Here is a 22,203-nt window from a genome sequence, read left to right on the forward strand (position 1 = left end):
CTCGAATTGTTCAGTATTCTTTTTATGAAACTTCCTACTGCAAGTACTGCAGCGAACACCTATCGAAATCGTAACAAACAACCTCTATTGGACAAGCCCACGAACCGTGTTACATGGTCAACTAGCTTACGGCTCCCGTATGATACGGGAGCCGTAAGCTAGTTGACTTTTCTGGATACGGGCCGTATCCAGAAAAGACGCGTCTCTTCGTCCACCCTTGCGCACCCTTTCGCAGATACAAATCGTATAGATATTGAATTTTTTAAGCGTGACCGATTTTTGTGCGAAGCGATTAGTGTGCTGTGACCTTTATACTGGGAATAATCGATTGAGATATCCAAAGCCGTAAAATTAATTAAAAAAAAGTGCTGTCAATGTCAGGTGAATGTCAAACCAATTCGGGTCGGTGTTTGCATGGTTTGCATTTTTGGTGTTTTGTTGCAGCACTTTTTGCAGATGCAGACGCTATAGTTCTACTTTTGTGATTGTTTTAATTAATTTACACTGCTGTGAAAATATCTCTGTAAAACCGCAAGCGAGGAAATAAAGTTAGAAGCCTATAAAATGGTATGTGACGGCCCTGACCCGCCTGAGAACAACGGGAATGATCTGATACCACCCCCACGACACGATTTATTGATGAACGGTAATCTGGACGAGGGTAGCGATGATGAGCAGAATGAGCACTTTGGCTATGAACCCTTGCCCCAAGGTCCCGACGCTGTACACTCCGACCACGACCTAAGTGATGAAGATGCTGAGGTAATTACTGTATAATTTAGTGTTACTACACTACTGTGCAATGATTTATTATGTATACTAGTGTGTTGACAGAGTGTCTTGTGCTGCTTCGTCTCATTTATTGTCCGAAGCATTGGTATGGTTAAAGTAATACTGAGTGTAAGTAAATAAACTTTTTACAAACCTATTTGCAGAAAATAACTTACTTTGATTACTATTAGTAGATAAAAATAATGTTTACCATCAATTTGATTGAGAATTAATTTTATTATTTCAGAATCTTCCTGCAACTGAGCCACAAAATGATGTCCCTGTGATAGAATCAATGGATTCAATACTAACAAGAGAAGTTTGGAGTGCACCTCAAAGATCAGAATCAATTCAAATGGACCATGATCGAGCTCAGCAAGTAAGGATTTACATATCATTTCCTCAACTGAATACATTTTGTTGCTTACTGTATTTTTTTTTAAATATAGGCTAAATAATGTTTGTAGTTTGTCATAAGAAATTGTAGTACCTAAGATAAAATTTCAAATGGTCTGGCCCAAATTCAAAATCTGTCTTGTACTTCCTTTAGTACATATTATTATTATTATATGCATTAAAAGAGTTCAAAGAACAAAAAAAATTAATTAACTATCTTTACTACTACTATCTACTTTTTGATTGTTATTTATATTTTAAGGTGATGTCTGCAATGGCAAATTTTGCCTTACCACAAGCATCCATACCAGAGTGGGCACAAACTATCACTGAAGAACAATGGAAACAGACACTTAACGATAGAATAGAAAAATTAAGAAACAACAGGTAATGTTAGTTATTTATTAGTGTGTATTTTTAAGTTTAATATTGATCAAATGTATTTATTGAAAGAAAATAAATATTGCTATGTTATTCCATATTGAGTTTCAAGTATCACCATTTACCTAGTCCAATTAATGTTTCCTATGGTAAAACTATGATCCTTAATTATAATGCTTGTGCTTGATTACTTGTTTACCTTGAGTTGGAAATAATAGGAAGAATAACTAAAATTCATTTATTAATTTTGACATCACATTTATTAAAATTGCAAAACATTACAGGAAAATTAAAAAATCCTTAAAAGAAAACAATTTTATTAAAATTATAACATTATGGTTTGTATGGAATCTGAATAATGTATGTTGCCTGACAATCTATTATTAATTACATAAAAAAGTTCAGTTATTAAAGCTTTTTTTTTTGTGATTTTTACCATATCATGAGATTCACCATTCAAATGAGAAAAAAAAAATTAGCTAAGACATAAACAGTAAAATATCCCTGATTTGCATTTACACAATTCAAATCAAATAACCCATAATTTTTACTCGACTACAGTGTAGTAAAATTTTCGATCTCCCTGCTCTTGATTATTTAAAAAAAAATCGCTAAAGAAGATTGTAATTAATGTGTCAATGGCCTCTGTGTTTCTTAAATTGGGATGGGATAAATTATACAGGTACAAATTCGATCGAAATTGAATCGTGATTGTAGGTAATTGGTTTAATTCGTCACGTAAAATTGGTTGTTAAAACCTGTTTCTTTCTTATATCAAAACAATTTTGTTCTGATTATGTCATGCATAAAACGTAGTTATGTATGTTACAAAATAAGATTTGTGTTCGACTCCGAGCGCGATAAATCGTGACAATCGCACTTTGTAATTTGTGGGTCTACCCTCTATCACTTATGGGTACGTCGTTTTTGTGTTTTCTGTCACTGTCGCTCATGCCAGTAATGTCGCTGTTGCAAAGAAGGGATAAATAAAATCGAAATTACGGAAATAATTATAAAGAGTAGGTCATAAGGTAACGCCGCGCCGTTGCATAAAATATGACAGAAACATTCTTGATTGTCGAAATCCCGTTAGGGCGCAGCATACTACTGAAAAGACATGAGGTGGGTGTACTTTTGACAGTACAACCTGACTAACCTGTCTACTTACAGAGGGCCAATGAACTCTCGGTGTAATTATATTAAAATTGATATTATTATTTACATGTGATAATATTTGGTTCCTCTTCTTTTAGATTATTGCTAAATTAGTGTTAATTTAATATCCGGAACATGTATCAGAGACTTTTACTCAATAGTTGGGTCGAACACTATAGCGCTAAACGTAACCAGTTTGGTCTTCTCGTTCCTGATGAATAGATAGAATGGCGAGTCTGCGTAGAACGTCTCCGCCGTACGCGCCATCACCGCGCTGGTCGCAGCCACTGCTTCGGTGCCGTATTCTGTGCAAAATATATTTCTATTAGTTACATAAATAGTTTCAGAATGTTTTTCTGTATGGAGAAGATGGGTTATGGTATCTATCTGCCCTTACTCCATCACGAAACGCTCTAGTTTTTGCAAACAGGGAGCTTTCGTATAAGTACACTTTTCTCACATAAATAAACTGTAGTCTATATGCAGATTGATCTAAATGTTTATTTATTTGCGCTGTTTATGGACTTATTGAAGTGTTAGTGAGTTATTTATCACTTATTATACTTTTAACTAAATGACTAAGCTGCGCAGCGCCGTTACATTAACAGTACGATGTGACTCAGCCAGCAGTACCGACAGCTAATTTGCGTAACATATGCATACAAATATGTTGAAAGACTCACCGTCTATAGTCATTTTGACTTCATGCATCACTGAGTCGACGTGCACGGACGGGTTGACAAACCCGTTGACCATGTCCTTTAGTGTGCGCGCCTCGCCCTCGCCTGTGTTTATTCGGCTTATCAACTCCTCTTCATTGGTATTAGCAACTTGATCGCTCTCCAGCATGACAGCGAAATTCGCAACTCCAGGTGTGAACATCGATCTGGCACCCAACCCACTCAAAGTATCCTTCAAGTCTACCTTACTTTCAAGCTTCATTTTAGGGAAACGAATGACACACTTCTTCCTCTTCATGTGATCTATCAATTTATCAATCTTTTCGTAATCTAAACGATCTAGTAAATCAGTTAAGTTAACACGCTTTGGTAATCTTGGTTTTATTACGTACATCGTTGTCACTGTATCGTTGTACGGCAAAGCAATCATCTGTAAGCCTGAAATGTAAAACATTTTTTTTTTTCAAATAATGGATATTGAAAACAGCATTAAGTTTTCACATTTTCATTGATTCCTTACCATCTTCAAATGAAAAAATGTAGTCAAAATCTCCGAAATTAGCCATCAAATCTACCAGCACTTCTTTGGTTGGCGTTTGGAAGGGTAACCTGAAGGAGAGGATAAAAATATAGATAAAATTTTACACTTAAAGCTGCATTTTAAGTAATTAAGTAAGCTTAAGTCACTCCTGTCCTTTAGCTGTTTGTCCCTCATTGGACATCGGGAAAAAAGTTGCGATATCCGCCACGTTCATGAGTTGATTTATGTAATGTCAATTTTTATATTTCAGTTATTGCTGTTAATTGTGTAAAATCTAAATGAAAAATCTCAAAAATCAAACTTATGTGTTTGAATAACATACTTTCTCGTATACTCGGGTACGAAAGGTTCCGCCCATTGTCCGCTGAAGTAGAGGGCGCTGAGAAGCACTGCTTTTGTCGAAGCGGGCAGTGGCTGCTGCTGAAAGTTTTCTATTTTGTTGTTGGTGTGGTTACTCACCCATCTGAAATACAATGTTATTTCTTTAGATTTTTCAAATACAGTCCAACTGATTACCATTAGAACATTTAAACAAATATTAACATACACGATCAGTCAACAACAAAAACACGAATACCAAAATTTTACCTACAACTTTTGTCTATTATGATAATAAGATAATATAGGTACATTAATTTTAGCATGCCATCTAAAATTAATGTACCTATATTATCTCATTTTTCAAAATCCTAATATAATAATACTTTTATACTTAGGAGGAAATGCCACATTGATCATGTCTAAATATTAACCTTTAACTACTGACGTGGGGGCCTCTCAGGCCTTCAAAAAGTCAAATTATTGAATTTCTCCTCTCCCACGTGCACGACACACGTGAATCTTTTAGTACCTTCGAGTTTCATTGCGCCGAGGCTGCCAACAACTGTGCACATGATTGCACGCGCAATTTCAGTAGGTAAATTAATTTTAAAGTTTCTCGTGGGCCTCTCAGGCCCCCACCTCAGTATTGGCGTAACTTTTTTTGTCTATAGTTTTCATTTATTTGTCGTCTTTTCTTGAAATAATTTGAAAAAATCTATAATATGGAGCCCACAATACGTCGTCCGAGAGAAAGCGTTATCTCGGAAGTAAAAATAACCAGCATTTAACGAAAAATAGAAGCACAGTAGTTTTTGGCACGTATGTTAGGAAATGATAAGCCTGTACCTGTCTATCAAGATTTAAACGATGAAACCAAGTGCCATACATGTCTTTTGAAGATTCAAATGAAATCTACATTTTAAAAACATGTATGGCTTCCTTCATTGAGCAAAGCAAGTTTATCCAGACTGTGTTTAATTCGCACTATTTGATGTATGTAATTTTTTTTCCCCTTTTTCATATTAGGATTACTGATATATCATTAGCTAAAAAGACTATTGAAAATTAAGATTCTAAGTTGATTTGTTGAATTTATGAATACTTTTCATGATAACTTTGTGAATCATGATTTCATGAGATTTTTGCCAAAAAATGCTACATGTTTTCTAAATATTCAAATAATACCTACTTATTAACAAATAATTTACATAAAAATCGTTTTACTGTATTTAAATATAACCACTATTAATAATTATTAAACATAAAACCGTAAAAAGATAATATATTTTAAAATATAAGCACACATATGTACGGGCCTCTCAGGCCCCCACGTCAGTATTTACGTGAAATTAAATCCACCTCAGTAGCTAAAGGTTAATAAGTATTAAGTAAGTATCTTTAAGTATTTAATTTTTTCGTGTTGCAAAGGCTGCGGTTAAAGAGCATAAAATACTTATGGCTATAAATACTCTCGTAAAACTAAAACCTCAATACCACGAAAAAGCATCGTAAGTATGGCAAAGTCAAGGTGAACATGCAACAGTGACGCAAAGATAGTGCTAACTTATGTAGGTAACTTTTAACTTAACTTTTAGATCAGTTTATGTAGGTAAATAATAGGAACTTAATAATATTACTCCATCAGTTAGCCAAGCAACAAACTGCGGGATCAAACACAAATCTTTTCAGGGTTATCAGTTGTTTACAAGTTAATTTATTATGAACTGAAGTATGACTCAATTCGTATTCGGTAATTAAGTGGTCAGAATGATTTCTGTTTACTTATTTTTGTTGCGTCTATTTTGAACGCGCTAATACGGAAAACAAAACAAGCGTAAAGCGTAGCCTGACCGGGGTATAAGGAAAAACCGTACAATACTAACTCATTAATCATTTGTTTAACTTTGTCGCCATCTTGAAAGTTAGCACGGAGAGCTTCCCCGTGGTACACCCGCTGTAGGTAGGAGCGGAATATGTCCCGGAGCCGGGACAGCTCGCTGACAAACACAGCATTTGCGTATAATGTCTTTGTGTCGTTTGCACTTAGAGACCGCAATCGCGACCCCAAATCCTCGTGGTATTTTCGGTTCACGAGAATATCTGCGAAAAAAAAAGATAAATTGGGTATTTTATAACTTATACCACGCACGCACGCAGTCAACCGGTATCTTCCGCAACGTAAGCGCGGGTCTTTATCACAACGCAGCGGCCACAGCCGAGCTTATAATGTAGAGATAACAAATTAATTTATTTTGTTGTAGTAGTTTTTTCATCCTACAAAAACCAAAACACTATTTTATGCAGGTGCAGACGCAGAGGAAATGCTAAATAATAGTAGCACCTTATTTGGTTCCAAATGGTGCGATTTTGCAACAAAAAATTAGTCTGATGCGCTGCTGTCGACTGTACAATTAAATAAGTGTAAAAAGTTTTGGCGCGCAATAATCTAATAATTATGGAAATCACCGTAAATCTTTAGTCTTTAGCATAGCTGGGCACCGTTAATCAAATAGTTAACTTCGTTAATCGTTAAACCGTTAATAAAAAAATTAACTTCGTTAAACGTTAAAACGTTACATTATGGAAGATTTAACGCAAGTTAACGTTAATCGTTAATCCGTTAACACATTATAATAAAACGAAAAAATAATTGTATGCAAGGTTCAAATAATTTCGAAAGCTTGTATCGCGCATGGAATTTATTCCTCTTTTTAGCCAGTTTTGACAGTTTCAACTCCTTGCCAGACAGTTTTTTTAGGATAGCTGCCAAAGCCACGATGACCCAAACTTCATAATCCACCAACATTCTAACCTATATTGGGAGCATACGCTGAAAAACTTTCAGCTTTTATAAAATGACGTTGGTCTGGCGTTCACCAGCTCTTAGTCTATAGTATCTCAATCTCAGAGCCTTGTTCAATTACAATACAATTTAGCACCAATGTGCTCAAAAAGACAAATCCAACAAACCCAAATTCGATGCGATTCCGCCGTTTCATTTAGGAGTTCCTATGGCCGCCTCCTGACTCCATCATTAGACCAGCTCAATGGTACCACAACAAACAATGGTAAAGTATACCAACTTGCAGCTCAATCGGTTGAGGAGAACTGGTCTTAAATTCAGTTGCAAGATTTGTCCCACACATACTAACAAGTGAAGTCAATATACAGTCATGGTGGAATTTTGTAATGCCACCTGGAGGGAAAGTACTTACTCTTAATATTGTAGATAGAAAAAAATCTAAAATCTGTTAAGAATTACACCGATCGCCGCATCGATCGTTAGGGTCAAGTATAAGGATGAAATCTCTCTAACAAACTTGATAAATCAAATGAAAGGAAATCCATAAAATCTTAAATTATTTTAATTATGTACAGAAATAGGGATGTTTCCTGGGTAAAAAAGCAAGAGTTCTATTTAGTCCGTCAGTTAGCGTATTAAAAACTACTCGACACGTATTTTTCACTTTTTAAAACTAATGAAAATGTAAAGAGATAAAGCGTGCCAAAGTTCTAAAGAAAAGGCCCGTGACGTCAGTGAGTGCGTAAAAGTGCAGTACTTTATGACGTCGCACGGAACTTCAACGCACTATAACTTTGTAATAATTTGTTTGATTGACAATAAAAAATATGTGTCCAATATATTTTTATATTAAAATTGACGCACTAAAAAAATTTTTTTAGGAAACTAGCCTATTGTATGATAAGGTAATGAATTTTCGAAAAAATGTCGAAAACCGATGAATGCAGTTCTCTTTCTTTTCAAAAATAAAGGAATGTTTTCTTTCAGTAAAGTTTTCTATTTGTAGTATTAAAAGTACTTTCCCTCCAGGTGGCATTACAAAATTCCACCCTGTATAAGCTTGTAAATAAATAAATAAAAATACATTTTTTATATCGTTTCTTTCTGGTTACTGTTGTTTTGGGTTCAGAAAGTTCTGGAAGCCCGAACGTACTTGTTAGAACGCGTTTTTATAGTGTTTTTCAGCGTGCCTGCTGTATCTTTTTGGTAAATAGTAGGTAAGTACTGGATTAATGATTAACGGACTTAGGATTATTTAACGGAAGTTAACGAGTCCGTTAACATTTTTTAAAGTTAACTTAAAAGTTAATCCGTTAATAGAAATGTTAACTTCGTTAATTAACGATTAACGGATTAACGAGTTAATGCCCAGCTATGGTCTTTAGGAACATGCCTACTTACGTTAAGAAGTAAACAAAGCACGCACTAGGGAATATGGACTAGGTACCTAGATCTAGGCATATTGGAAAATTCTAGCTTGATTATCAGGTGAATATTTCAGTATGAATCTGAGTCCATGAAAAATATTTATAGCACTTAATAAGGCGTACTTTAAGTGCTATAAAGACAAAAGGCAAATCAATCGCACCAAGCATACTTATCTATCTTATCTTTTCAAAATCAAAATCAAAAAATATTTATTCAGTTTAGACCACAAGTGGCACTTATGAACGTCAATAGAAAATAATAAAAAAAGAAAAGGTAGCCCTTATGGGGCACTTTACACGTCTCCTTATCTTTTGGGCCCTACCAGCGCTTCGAGACAAACATGGCAAGTGCTGAGAAGAAACGCCGGAACAAACTCAGTCACCACTTATTGCCAGGAATTATCTAACGGTAAGAATAGTCAAATTTAAGTACATCAAATATGTGCAGACTGAACTGACCACGCATCCTTGTCATCAATATAGTCTCGAACCTTGTAGTACCCTTTGGACATAAGGGTATTTTTTATATGTATCTTAAATTTGTTTATTGGCAATTCGACAAGGTTGTGTGGTATTTTGTTAAATATGGTAATACATTTCCCCAAGAATGAATTACCTATCTTATGCAACCTAAATGATGGAACAGCAAGTTTATTCTTATGTCTCGTGTTAAATGAGTGGACGTCACTTTTCTTAGTAAATAAATGTATATGTTTACGGACATACATAATGTTATCAAATATGTATTGCGAAGCCACAGTCAATATATTGATTTCTTTAAAAACTTCTCTAAGCGAGTCACGTGGTTTAAGACCGTATATTGCCCGAACAGCTCTTTTCTGTAAAATGAAAATTGATTCTATGTCTGCTGCTGAGCCCCACAGTAAAAGACCATAAGACATAATACTATGAAAATAACTAAAATATACAAGCCTTGCTGTTTCAACATCAGTCAAGTTTCTGATCTTTCTCACCGCAAAGGCAGCTGAACTAAGTCTTCCCGCCAAGGCAGCAATATGGGGGCCCCATTGTAATTTACAGTCTAGGGTAATACCTAGAAATACAGTAGAGTTTATCAGTTCAATGCGTTCATTATTTACTGTAATATTAGTATTAACTTGTTTGACATTAGGCATAGTGAATTTTAAACATTTAGTTTTTTTTGCGTTTAATAGCAAATTATTAGTTGTAAACCAGTCTAATACTTTGGAAAGAGCATTATTCACGTCGTCAAATATTTCCTGACGCCTGTCAGTTTTAAAAATTAAAGAAGTGTCATCAGCAAATAATACTATCTCACAAAGGTCCTTTGAATAAAAAGGTAGATCATTTATATAAATCAGAAAGAGCAATGGTCCCAGTATTGAGCCTTGGGGCACTCCCATTTTTAGGGGGGCGCCCGAAGAGTTAGTTCCGTGAATATTTACTTTTTGTAATCTGTCTGAGAGGTAAGAGTGTAATAGGCTTAAGGCCTTGCCTGATACGCCATAATGTTCTAGCTTAAATAACAGAGTTTGATGATCAACACAGTCAAACGCCTTCGATAAGTCACAAAATACACCAATAGCATCCTTTTTCTCCTGCCAAGCATCGAAAATGTGTTTGATAAGAGCAACCCCTGCATCGGTCGTACTTTTCCCTTTTGTGAACCCATATTGTTTTTCATGAAACAGTTTATTTAAGTTAAAATGAGACAGTAGTTGATTGAAAATAATTTTTTCAAATATTTTACTGAGCGCAGGTAGTATCGATATAGGTCTAAAGTTGGATGGGTCACTTTTGTCTCCTGCTTTAAATAATGGTATGATTTTACTATGTTTCATCAGGGTAGGGAACTGACCTTCGTTAATACATTCATTAAAGATATGAGCTAAATGGGGAGCTATAAGAGGAATGATGGGTTTTATTATGTCTGTTGATATGCCCCATATATCCTCTGTCTTTTTTATATTTAGTTCTTTGAAAGTTTTTATAATAACTATGGGGTCTATTTGTCTAAATTTTAATGGGCTATTGCAAACATCAACACAACCCTCGAGAAGAGACATTGCCTGATATGAACATGAATTAAGATTGCTTGTTGTTATGATTGGTACATTTGAGAAGTAACCTTCGAATGCGTTTGCTACCTTATCATTGCATTTAATATACTTATTATCAATTTTTAATGCGAATGTGTCATCCCGAGATATAATTCTACAAGTTTCTTTATTAATACAATTCCAAGTAGCTTTAATTTTGTTGCCAGAGTTTTTAATTTTGTCACGTATGTAAATAGATTTTGCCATGGTACAAACTTATTTAAAAACTTTTGAGTATTTTTTTACATATTCTATAAAGTCCGGGTCGCTACTATAGGCTTTTCTACCATATAATTCAAACATTTTTTTCCTACTAATATAAATACCTACTGTAGCCCAGTCACTGAATTTAGTTTTATTGTTTTTAATAATAATTGTTTTCTTAGGAAAAGTTTTATTGAACTCATTTTTAATTAATTCAAATAATTGCTCATATAAAATATTTATACTACAGTTAAAATAATGCAAAAGTGGGACCTTATTAGATATTTGAGATTTAAATTTGTCTTTCTGGGATGCAGTGACTGGTCTATATTCTATTTCCTTGCTCGATGGCACAAAATGGTGTTGAAATGACACTATTTGACCGCAATGATCAGAATTAACAAAATTTATTATTGATTTCTCTAGCACTAAGCAGTTACAGAATATATTGTCTAAGCAAGTAGCTGATGTTGGAGTCACCCTAGTTGGTTCAGAGAAAAGATTTAACAAGTTAAAAGATTTGAATAAATTTAAAAACCGTATTGAAAGAGAGGAATCTTCTATTATATTAATATTAAAGTCTCCACATACAACTACTTTCTTTGAACTATTACACACTCTTCTAAGTACCTCTTCCATTGTGGTTTCAAATAATTCATAGTTACTAGATGGGGGTCTATATGTCGTAGTCGGATTGTATAATCCGCCGTTTTACATTACCACTAGGCATTTTACATTACAGCTCTGTTTTGTAATACGGCGGTTCAACGTTTAGGCGGATTGTCATTGCGATACGTTCTTCAATACGGCGGCCCACGTTTAGCCGCATCGTACTATTATTTAGATTGTAGGGTGACCATACTTACAAAATAAAACAATGTTTAATGAAAATAAATTTTAATAAGACATTTCTTCTCACGATGTTCCTTAGTAATTAAGTAAGAATTATTATCTTCGTTACTGTAAGTAATACTAAATTATATATTTGGCTTCAGTAATTTTTTTGTATACTTATTTATAAATCACAGGGGACAGCCATCTCAAAACAAATAAACTTTTTGAAAGTTAATAATTTAATAAAATATTTGGCTTTAGTCATTAAACGTAATGAGTAATCACAAGGTTCAAACAAACATTTTAAAATAAAAGATATCTCAAAATCTTCACCGGCCACTGTCATAATACCATACTTTTTGCTCCATTAATATTGAGTAGGATTCCGCCGAACACCAGAATCCATAGCCACTTTAGCGGTTTTGATGTGGGCTATAACCTCCAAAACTCGGTCCCTTGTCCACGGTTTTTTGACTGTTCCACATTGTGAAGAATAGAAATTCTTCAATTGCAAGTTAAAACTGTTGTTAAACTAACTGTCGACACACATATTTATAACTTTTCTTTATTAGATTCAGAAATAACCCCGTAATTTAGCAACACATTTTCTGCATCCGACGCCATTGTTGTTGTGATGTCAGGCAGCGCCACGGTGTTGAAAATTTGAACTAAAAACTGTCAAAGCGGCGGGTAATGACGCGCTGTTTTACATTACGGCTAGCCGTATTGAAGAACGTTTGGCGCCGAATACATTCCAGCGGATTTTCATTCAGCCGTATTCAATCCGCCTAAACGTTGAACCGCCGTATTACAAAACAGAGCTGTAATGTAAAATGCCTAGTGGTAATGTAAAACGGCGGATTATACAATCCGACTACGACATATACAACGTGTCCCAAAATTCAACGATAAGCCGGCGCCACAGGGCGGACATAGTGATGGGTACTTTAGGAAAAATAAGAAAAAAAATCTATCTCAATTATTTTTTAAGTTACACAATAAATAATGAAATTCGTCGAAAATTGACACCCCTTATGATATTTTACATTACCACGGCCACAATTTTTCAAGTACTTCTGTTTTTTTGTTTGTATCGGCAACCTAAGTAGTGCTGCTGTCCACCCCAATCCTTAAAACCCCCAGAATCCTTGCAATTTTTACACAAAAGTTAATCAAAATATGATATTTCTTTAAAATTTTTAACGATTTTTACTTTCACTCAACTTTGACTCGTCGTTTTGTAAAAAAAAAGTATGAACACTACTGCGGCAAGTTTTTTATAAAGTTGACGCAACTATCCAAGATTCCAAAATGGTATACCTAATACTCTAAGAAAACTAGTCGCATAAAAGATATGCGTACCATTTTTACAAGCACTTCGCTTGTTAGTTAGTTTGGGATAAATCTTGCAACTGAATTTAAAACCAGTTCTCCTCAACCAATTGAGCTGAAATTTGGTATACTTATGTAAGTACGATGACAATGCAATATTATGGTATCATTGAGCTGGATGGAGTCTGGAGGTGGCCATAGGAACTTCTAAACGAAACGGCGGAATTTCATCTAGTTTAGGTTCGTTGGATTTGTCTTTTCGTGCACTTTAGTGCTAGATGATGTCCAGAGTGCTGATGATGAAGTCAAGAGGTGGCCAGGAGCTGGCCATAGGAACTCCTAAACGAAACAGCGGAAGCTTATCGAATTTGGGTTCGTTGGATTTGTCTTCCCGGGCACTTAGGCCATGAGATTGAGAAACAACTAAAAAGTTTAAAATAAAGTTATAATCGCGCATGGAATTTATTCCTCTTTTTTTCTGTTTGCGCTACAAGCTTTCGAAATTATTTGAATCTTGCATACAATTATTTTTATCGTTAAATTCTTTCTTAAAATTTCGCATTAATGCTTGTTTATTTTACACTTTTTAGTTGTTTCTCAATTTTATGGTCCAAGTGCTCGGGAAGTTAAATCCAACGAACCTAAATTCGATAAGCTTCCGCCATTTCGTTTAGGAGTTCCTTTGGCCAGCTCCTGGCCACCTCTTGACTCATTATCAGGATCCTGAATATCATCTAGCACTAAAGTGCACGAAAATACAAATCCAACGAACCCAAACTAGATGCGATTCCGCCGTTTCGTTTAGAAGTTCCTATGGTCACCTCCAGACTCCATCCAGCTCAATGGTACCATAATAATGCATCGTCATCGTACTTACATAATGTAACCAAATTTCAGCTCAATCGGTTGAGGAGAACTGGTCTTAAATTCAGTTGCAAGATTTGTCCCACACTAGCTAACAAGCGAAGTGCTTGTAAAAATGGTACGCATATCTTTTTTGCGACTAGTTTTCTTAGAGTATTATACCATTTTGGAATCTTGGATAGTTGCGTCAACTTTATAAAAAACTTGCCGCAGTAGTGTTCATACTTTTTTTTTACAAAACGACGCGTCAAAGTGGAGTGAAAGTAAAAATCGTTCAAAATTTTAAGGAAATATCATATTTTGATTAACTTTTGTGTAAAAACTGCAAGGATTCTGGGGGTTTTAAGAATTGGAGTGGACAGCAGAACTATTTAAATTGCCGATACAAACAAAAAAACAGAAATATTTAAAAAATAGTGGTCGTGGTAATGTACAATATCATAAGGGGTGTCAATTTTCGAAGAATTTCATAATTTATTGTGTAACTTAAAAAATAATTAAGATAGATTTTTTTTCTTATTTTTCCTAAAGTAGTCATGACTATGTCCATCCTGCGGCGCCGGCTTATCCTTGAATTTTGGGACACGTTGTATACACATACAATAACATAGTCGTCCAGTTCTGCACATGACAGCTCAATAGTTCGCTCGACAGAGAGAGATACAATATCTTTACGCTCTTTACATTTTAATTTATCATTGATTAATATTAGTGACCCTCCACGAATAGCTAACTCTCTAGTGAATGAACTAATAAGCTTATAATTATTAATGCTCAGCATTAGTTCATATTGCCTGAGCCAATGTTCCGTTAAACATAAGACATGAATATTCAATTCTTGGATAAATAACTCAATTTCCAAGTCTTTGCCGGAGAAGCCTTGTACATTTTGATGCACTAAATTAAAACCGTTAAATTTCTTTGTACCCGAATTTTGTATGCCAGATTTATCCTCTATTGTCTTACGATGTAATTTAAATTATGATTTGGAACAGATTCCAAGGGTCGAACATCCATGTTCTGCTCAATAAAAGCAGTTTGGCTAGCCAAATTAATGGCTAAATATTTAATAAAATATGATAGCGAATTCGCTATTCGTCTTTTACAATATTTATTTAGATAATTATATTTATCTATTGTCAATAAACATTTATTTTTTAAATAATTGTTAATGTCAATTACATGGAATTTGCATTGATTATATGTCAGTGTATTCAATGTCAAATTCAATTTATATCTTAAATTATTTTCCTCCTGTGGCAAGCTTCTACTGTAGGGGAATGTGAACAAAATTATTTTATCTACATTAAGTAAACATAAGCTATCAAAAATATTTAGTAGGTCTTTTTTGCCTACATTGCCATTTTTTTCATATGGAAGTAAGTAAATAGACCAACTTTATCCACGCGGTCGTGGCCTTACCAAAAGACATCGAAAATTATAAGGCTTATATACTAGTACAGTCAGCATCAAATAGTTCGTGACACTCAAAGTGACCAAAAAGTTGACAACACAACCTTATTCCGATTGTAACAAAGACGTGTTGCGAACTTTTTAGCTCCTTTTGGGTATCACGCACGAACTATTTGACGCTGACTGTACTTATACTGATGTCTAATCATTAGAAAAACAATTCGCTAACTATAATTTTAATTATCTTTTATTTGTGAACTTATCATGTTCTTTTTTATATCAGTTAATGATGATGCCCATCCATCAGCCGCTTTGCCTCTCGGGATTAAAAATATTTTTACTTCTCATTTGTCTGTTACAATGATATTAAATATTACAATTTTATAACCGAGGTATTGAAGACGAGGATAATACAATGAGTAAGTACCTAAAAGAAAAAAAGCGCGGGAAACGTCGGGCGGTGTAGACGTCTTTCTAGGGTTTTATTATTTTTTGTTAGAATTAATAACTAAATAGGATCAGTAAAGTAGTGTAGTGTATTTGTTTTAAGTGTATTGTTGTATTTATTTTATAGTTTGTGTACTATTTCATCGGGCAACTGGTAAGTTGTTCTTTTCTTAATTGGTCCGATGGACGTCTCTGATGATCCTGGGGGAGGCATCCCCCAGGCTTCTAACTTTGTAACTATCTCGTCTGATAATGTAAACTTGGTAAGCGAAAGCTCTTTTGTGGATACGGACGGTTCTGAATGCAATGTTAATAGTAAACGAAAACGAACTCATGCTCCTCGAAAACTTTGTAAGCATTGCAATAAAAAAAGGAGACACCATAATAAACAAGGCGTAATAAATGAAAACGATTGTCAATGCGAAAATTCATCGGACAAGTTACTTTTAAATTCTAAATCCGCTTTGAATTCTACCCTGAATATCAACCCTTCAGTACCAAATTCAGCTAGTGTTTCTGAAGAGAATTCTTTACGACAACCTATTGGTAGGCAGTCATATCTAGCGTCGGATTTGTCACCATACGTAATACACGTGCAAAAAGAGATAACTTCTCCAAATGATAATGCTACTGTACACCCTGTCTCATTTGGCCATTTTTTAAAAAAGAATTCAATTCATAATGTTATCAATGGAAGCCTGAAAAAAATTGGTAGGAATAGATTGTCTATTGCTTTCTCAACTCATGAAGCTGCCAATGCATTTTTGAATAACAAGTTATTAACTCTAAATAAGTACAAAGCTTTCATCCCGGCTACTAATGTTACTCGTATGGGGGTTGTCCGAGGGGTACCCTTAGATTGGTCCGATGAGGAAATTATTGAGAACATGTCTGTTCCAATTGGATGTGGCAGCATTCTGAAAGTAAGGCGTTTAAAAAGGAAGAATGTAAACAATGGTAAATCAGAATTTGTTCCAATTGAAACAGTAGTTGTAACCTTTGATGGACAAGTCTTACCCAAAAGAATATTTATGTGCTTCACTTCTTTACCGGTGGAGTTGTACATATTCCCCACCATCCAATGCTTTCAGTGCTGCAGATACGGTCATATCAAAAGTCAATGTAGGTCTACTCCTCGTTGCTTCAGGTGTGGGCAAAGTCATTCCGGGGATAACTGTTCTGTTCATGAAGATGATCTTGTGTGTGTTTTATGTTCTGGTTCGCATTTTGCTACCAGCAAAAAGTGTCCAGAATTTCTGAGGCAGCGAAATATTAAGGAAACTATGGCGAAAGATTGTTTGACTTATGCTGAAGCAATGAAATTACACCCTCCGGCTACTAAATCTTATGCTGATGTATTAACTTCTTCTCCACCTCCTCCAAGCCCAAATAAAAGAAATATTGGATTTAATAAAAACAACATGAGTACCAGTAGTTCATACAAAAAGACCATATTTTTAAAACCAAAAGATCCCCCCAAATTTAATAAAGGGTATGATCGGGCCAGTCATGAGGCCCTGATTAAGGACTTTAATTCACCATTTTCCCCATCTCAAAGTATTCTTGTAAACAATAACAAAAATGATTCTTTGTCCGAAATGTCTATTAAAGAACTGCTCATTACTCTTCTTCATTCTTTGTCCCAGTCTAATTATTTATCCTCACCGTCCAACGTTGCCCCTTCTAATAAGAATACCTCAGAAGTAATTGACTGTAATAATGGACCAGTTGTCCATAATACAGTGGAACTGCCGTAGTATTACTAACAAGAAAAGCGATTTACTGTTTTTAATTAATAAGTTTAAATCTTCTATACTTGCTCTTCAGGAGACGTGGCTTCGGCCGGACTCCTTATTTAAAGTCTCTGGATTCTCTACAGTTAGAGAAGACAGAGCTGATAATTATGGTGGTGTAGCACTGCTCATCCATGACTCTCTTTCTTTTTCTGTTATCCAAATTCCTCATCATAATGCTGATTTTTCTATTGTAGCTGTTAGTATAAATAATATTACTTATGTATCTATATATATATTACTCATGAAACTTAAAAAGTCCATAATTTTTTCAGACTCAAAAAGTGCATTACAAGCTTTGGCTAAATTCCCTCTTAAAGCTAATATTAATTTCCCAGTAATTATTGATAGTAGAATTTTACTTCACAAATGCCAACTGAATGGTTTCCAGGTAATTTTTGCCTGGATCCCCTCTCACAGTAATATTCCCGGTAACGAAATAGCAGATAAAATGGCAAATGAAGCAGTGCAGTGTGGAGATATATTCCCATATAAAAACTTCTCCCATGATTTAGCTACTCTTCCTAAATCCTATCTTCGTAAAACTTGGGAAAGTGAATGGAATAGTAGTGACCTGGTTAAAGGGAAGCATTATAAGAGTATACAGCCCAATATCCCGGTTAAACCTTGGTTTTTCAGAACGACGCTCGATAAGACTGCCACCTCTATTCTCATTCGCATGCGGTTAGGGCATACATGTACACCATGAGAATGTCTCCAACTTCCTCATTGGCCCTAGAGCAATTCCAAGTATACCATCAATAAAAGCCTAATTAGAGTCATCAAACCTCTCAGTCATTCAATTAGAGCCATTAGAACTTCATAACTATGAGTTGTTTTCTATGTGTAAGCTGAGGACACGTGTCTCCAGCTGACACATCTGTATCTTCGTAAATATTTATGCTACGATAATGTATTATACCTCAAAAATTACAGTCGAATCCAAATAGTAGGCTTTCCACTTTTCAAGACTTTAGCTCAAATACTGTTAAAACCACGATCAAAAAACTATGTGCGAGCTGGAGTACCGTGTCTCCAGCTTACACATCTGTATCTTCGTAAATATTTAAGCTACATCAATGTTTTATATCTCATAAATTAAAGTCGAATAAAAAAACCCGACTTCAAATCTTTCAAAGCTTTATTTCGAACCGTTTTCGAACTACGAACCGATACGTATGTGTAAGCTGGTGACACGTAACACACGGTGGATTATTAAAACCGTATAAGTTAGAGTTGCGTTTTAAAGATCAAATAATTCGTTATAATTAAAGTACACACGAGACATAATTTCAAATCTCTAGGCCTCTTAGTTTCAGAATTAAAAGCCAAAAACTATTTTCCCGCCAAATAATTCAAATAATATGGGTCGACTGCGACGTTGCCGTTCCGTGCGTCCACTAGAGCAGTCGAATTTGAACCTAAAAACTAGTACTGTTTGAATTATTTTTATTTGTAGTTTAAATCATTTAATTTCGATTATAAGAATTTTAGACTAGGAGCCGGCTGATTTCTGTATTGAGTACCTAATAACCTATAAAATATTTTGATAATAAGTTTTTATTTTGATCACAATGTTTTATTTAATCGAGGCAAAAACATTGCATCTATACTAATATTATAAATGTGAAAGTAACTTTGTCTTGCTTTCACGCCTAAACCACTGAACCGATTTTGATGAAATTTGGCATAGAGATGGTTGAGTCCCGGGAAAGGACGTAGGATAGATTTTATCCCAGTTTTTGAAATATGATAAAGATTTTCATCAAAATCAAAATCAAAATCATAATTTTATTTAATTAAATTAGTGCTTGCAAATCGTCAAATGCTCTTAAGGAGCCTATACATGTCTCATTCTTTTTTTGCCCTACCAGCGCTTCGAGACAAACATTTGGCAAGTGCTGAGAAGAAGCGCCGCAACAAACTCAGTCACCACTGTCTGCCGGTTTAAAAATAATCATCATTATCATATCATCTGAAAATTATAAATAACTTGAAAAAATCGAGTATTCGGGTAGCCCTAGTGATACTCTACCTCTGGGCTTCGGCTTGACAGTACTTTTTGGGAAACCTTGTACAGGTGAACAATGGTGGCGCCCCCTATCAATGTGTTTGGTGGGACAGTTCAGTTTAGTGGGTCTTTTATAGCTGAGACGGTTCATTGTTCAATACAATCAATTCTTTCCTCTCTATTATTTTAGGTGCCTTATGTACGTATAGATTACGCACATTCTTTTTATATGAACGTAAGGGTGGGATTTAGGGGGTCACAAAACCGGTTTTACCGAAACCGAAAAAAAAAACTGTATTCAGACATGGCAAAACCAGGTTATTCTTGGAAATATAATAGCTAGAATGAAATACTAAAATAACAATCAAAAACGTTTTTATTCAGCTCGATTATTATCACAGATCAATTAACATTTTTAATAATTAAGGTAGATACACTTTACTAGAAATCCGATGATCTACGTTCTTGTCGGGTATCACTAATGAAATAAAATTCCTACTTCATAAAACTAATTAATCAGGTAAATTATTTATCACAGATCGATCAACTTTTAATAACCTTACTGTGTAGTAGAATACTGGTGATCCACGGTCGGGTTGGGGAGGTTTCCGGCTTTTTTTTTTTTTTTGAAGGGACGCGCGCTGGTAGCTGGAGGAGCTTTTCCAGCTTCACCGGGCAGAGTGGCGAGTACAGAAGGTACTCTAGCCGTTTGGCGATCGTCGGTGCGCGTGCCGACGAGGCCGAGTGTGGACTATTAATATTTTTTTACTGAATAACCTGTAAAAGTTAATTCTACAAATTCCGAAAAATCACCTAAAAGTAACCTTTTCATTAGTGTACCCTAAAAGTAACCAAAGCAGTTCAAAAATCAGCTAAAAGGTTACAAAAGTAACCTTCTGGCAACACTGACTGTTTCTCAATATTGCAGTCATGAAGCTACAGATAAAAATGGAGGCCACACTCCGAATACCTACTTGAAGCACAAACTAAGTATCACTATCTCGCTCTCTGTGGGCAGACTCGCTCTTTCTAAATAAACAAAAAATATAAAATTGCTCAAATTCAATGAAACCAATGTAAAATCTTTATTTCTTGACATAGGTATCATTAAAAATGATAAGTGTAATTAGTGGTAAAACGTTTTAGGAAGAAATTACTGTAAAAAATGTGAAAAATGTTTACAATGATCCAATGTCGGAAATCACGAAATAAACACTTACGCGTGGAATCTTATGTCACTTCCAGGACACCACGTACTACCGCAACCACGCACTACAAAATTTTGCACCAATTCTTGTGATAAAACAATGATTATTTCCTGTAAACAATCTCAAACGAAATTAACTGCTTAATAAACAAAATAGTAAACAACCGCCATGATGGGCCGGATTGGGCCGATGTTGCCACATGGTACCGATTACCCAGGAATTGGGATTGTAATTCCCTGATTCGCCAACACATTAAGCCTATATGGCCGACAATTTTGTGATTTTTTATTTAACTAGGTAATCTTAGTTTCAAATATTAATTATTTATTTGTTTAACTTCTGATTTGGTTAGTGAATTGGCTATTTCGAAGAATTTACAAGGAGATTTAAATCAGAAGATAGCAATACTACAGTTCACACTAAAAAGAGAGGTAGGGCCGCAGAGAGCGAGATAGATATAAGTAGGTATTTGACTCAAGGTTTTGTTCCAACTTTGCCCTCCATTTTTATCTTTATAGTTCCAAAATACTGAACTGTCCTATCCATGACATTGACAGTGGGGCGCCACCGTCAATACCGGATCGCTGGTTCTGATTTTTGCCATGTTGAAAACCATATAGTTGAACGATGGTAGCGCCCCCCTGTCATTGAGTTTGGTGGGACAGTTCAGCGTGGGTTATCTATAGCTTCATGATTGCAGTCAACTGTCATCTTTTTTTTTAATACAAGTTTTACGGCTATGGATATAGATCCTTACAGCCAATTCTGTGCAAATGCTGTACAAAATGCTGTGTTTCGTCTATTTTGTGATGTCTTAGTAGTGATTGTGATTTGTGATGTTAATGTTGTTAATTTTTTTTTCAACAAAAGAAGAAGAATTCAATGAGGGCTTTCGCGATTGGAAAATCCGCCAGATGGCAATACGTAGACGCGAGGTCCAAATGCTGCGTGATTGGTGGATTTTGACATATCTGTCAATGTCATGCAAAATCTGTTTGTAACCATAGAGCAAAATACATATAGTTGTTGCCCATTTTTGCCACTTGACGTGGCAGAATCGTGGGACTTCACGGTATTTAAATAAAAATTAAAGTGGTTGCGTTTAGAAACGCCACAAATATTTGAGTCTTTGGAAACAAGTTCGTTATTATACTTGTATATTAAAATATAATTTTGTTTTACCTAGCTTTTTCTTATTAATAAAATATAGGTTATTAAGTACTCAATACACAAATCAGCCGGCTCCTAGTCTAAAATTCTTATAATCGAAATTAAATGATTTAAACTACAAATAAAAATGATTCAAACAGTACTAGTTTTTAGGTTCAAATTCGACTGCTCTAGTGGACGCACGGAACGGCAACGTCGCAGTCGACCCATATTATTTGAATTATTTGGCGGGAAAATAGTTTTTGGCTTTTAATTCTGAAACTAAGAGGCCTAGAGATTTGAAATTATGTCTCGTGTGTACTTTAATTATAACGAATTATTTGATCTTTAAAACGCAACTCTAACTTATACGGTTTTAATAATCCACCGTG

General features: G+C 35.0%; 2 protein-coding genes across 3 annotated transcripts in view; one reads left to right on the plus strand and one right to left on the minus strand.

Moving 5' to 3' along the window:
- The first annotated feature begins 423 nt into the window (after window positions 1-423).
- LOC135072470 (male-enhanced antigen 1) lies at window positions 424-1,646 on the plus strand. The gene is made up of 3 exons (XM_063966386.1): window positions 424-762; window positions 1,019-1,150; window positions 1,430-1,646. The coding sequence occupies exons 1-3, from the start codon at window positions 565-567 to the stop codon at window positions 1,556-1,558; spliced, it is 459 nt and encodes a 152-aa protein (XP_063822456.1). The 5' UTR covers window positions 424-564; the 3' UTR covers window positions 1,559-1,646.
- Window positions 1,647-1,848: 202 nt separating this feature from the next.
- LOC135072469 (plasminogen activator inhibitor 1-like) overlaps window positions 1,849-22,203 on the minus strand; it is a 30,024-nt gene continuing 9,669 nt past the window's right edge. For both annotated transcript variants that reach the window (XM_063966385.1, XM_063966383.1), the window contains 5 exons: window positions 6,129-6,345; window positions 4,247-4,387; window positions 3,904-3,992; window positions 3,387-3,821; window positions 1,849-3,008 (listed from right to left, as the gene is read on the minus strand). In XM_063966385.1, coding sequence (XP_063822455.1) covers window positions 2,854-3,008; window positions 3,387-3,821; window positions 3,904-3,992; window positions 4,247-4,387; window positions 6,129-6,345 — 1,037 coding nt within the window. In that variant the 3' untranslated portion in view covers window positions 1,849-2,853. The remainder of the gene's footprint in view (window positions 3,009-3,386; window positions 3,822-3,903; window positions 3,993-4,246; window positions 4,388-6,128; window positions 6,346-22,203) is intronic.

This window comes from Ostrinia nubilalis, chromosome 6 (genome assembly GCF_963855985.1).
Source record: "Ostrinia nubilalis chromosome 6, ilOstNubi1.1, whole genome shotgun sequence".
In the NCBI taxonomy this organism is placed as follows: Eukaryota; Metazoa; Arthropoda; class Insecta; order Lepidoptera; family Crambidae; genus Ostrinia; species Ostrinia nubilalis.

Bases quoted from the DNA above. Each gene is read 5' to 3' on its own strand.
- LOC135072470 (XM_063966386.1), top strand. From the start codon at position 565: ATGGTATGTGACGGCCCTGACCCGCCTGAGAACAACGGGAATGATCTG. The intron at 763-1,018 runs GTAATTACTGTA...TTATTATTTCAG, and splicing joins TAAGTGATGAAGATGCTGAG to AATCTTCCTGCAACTGAGCC. The intron at 1,151-1,429 runs GTAAGGATTTAC...TTATATTTTAAG, and splicing joins ACCATGATCGAGCTCAGCAA to GTGATGTCTGCAATGGCAAA.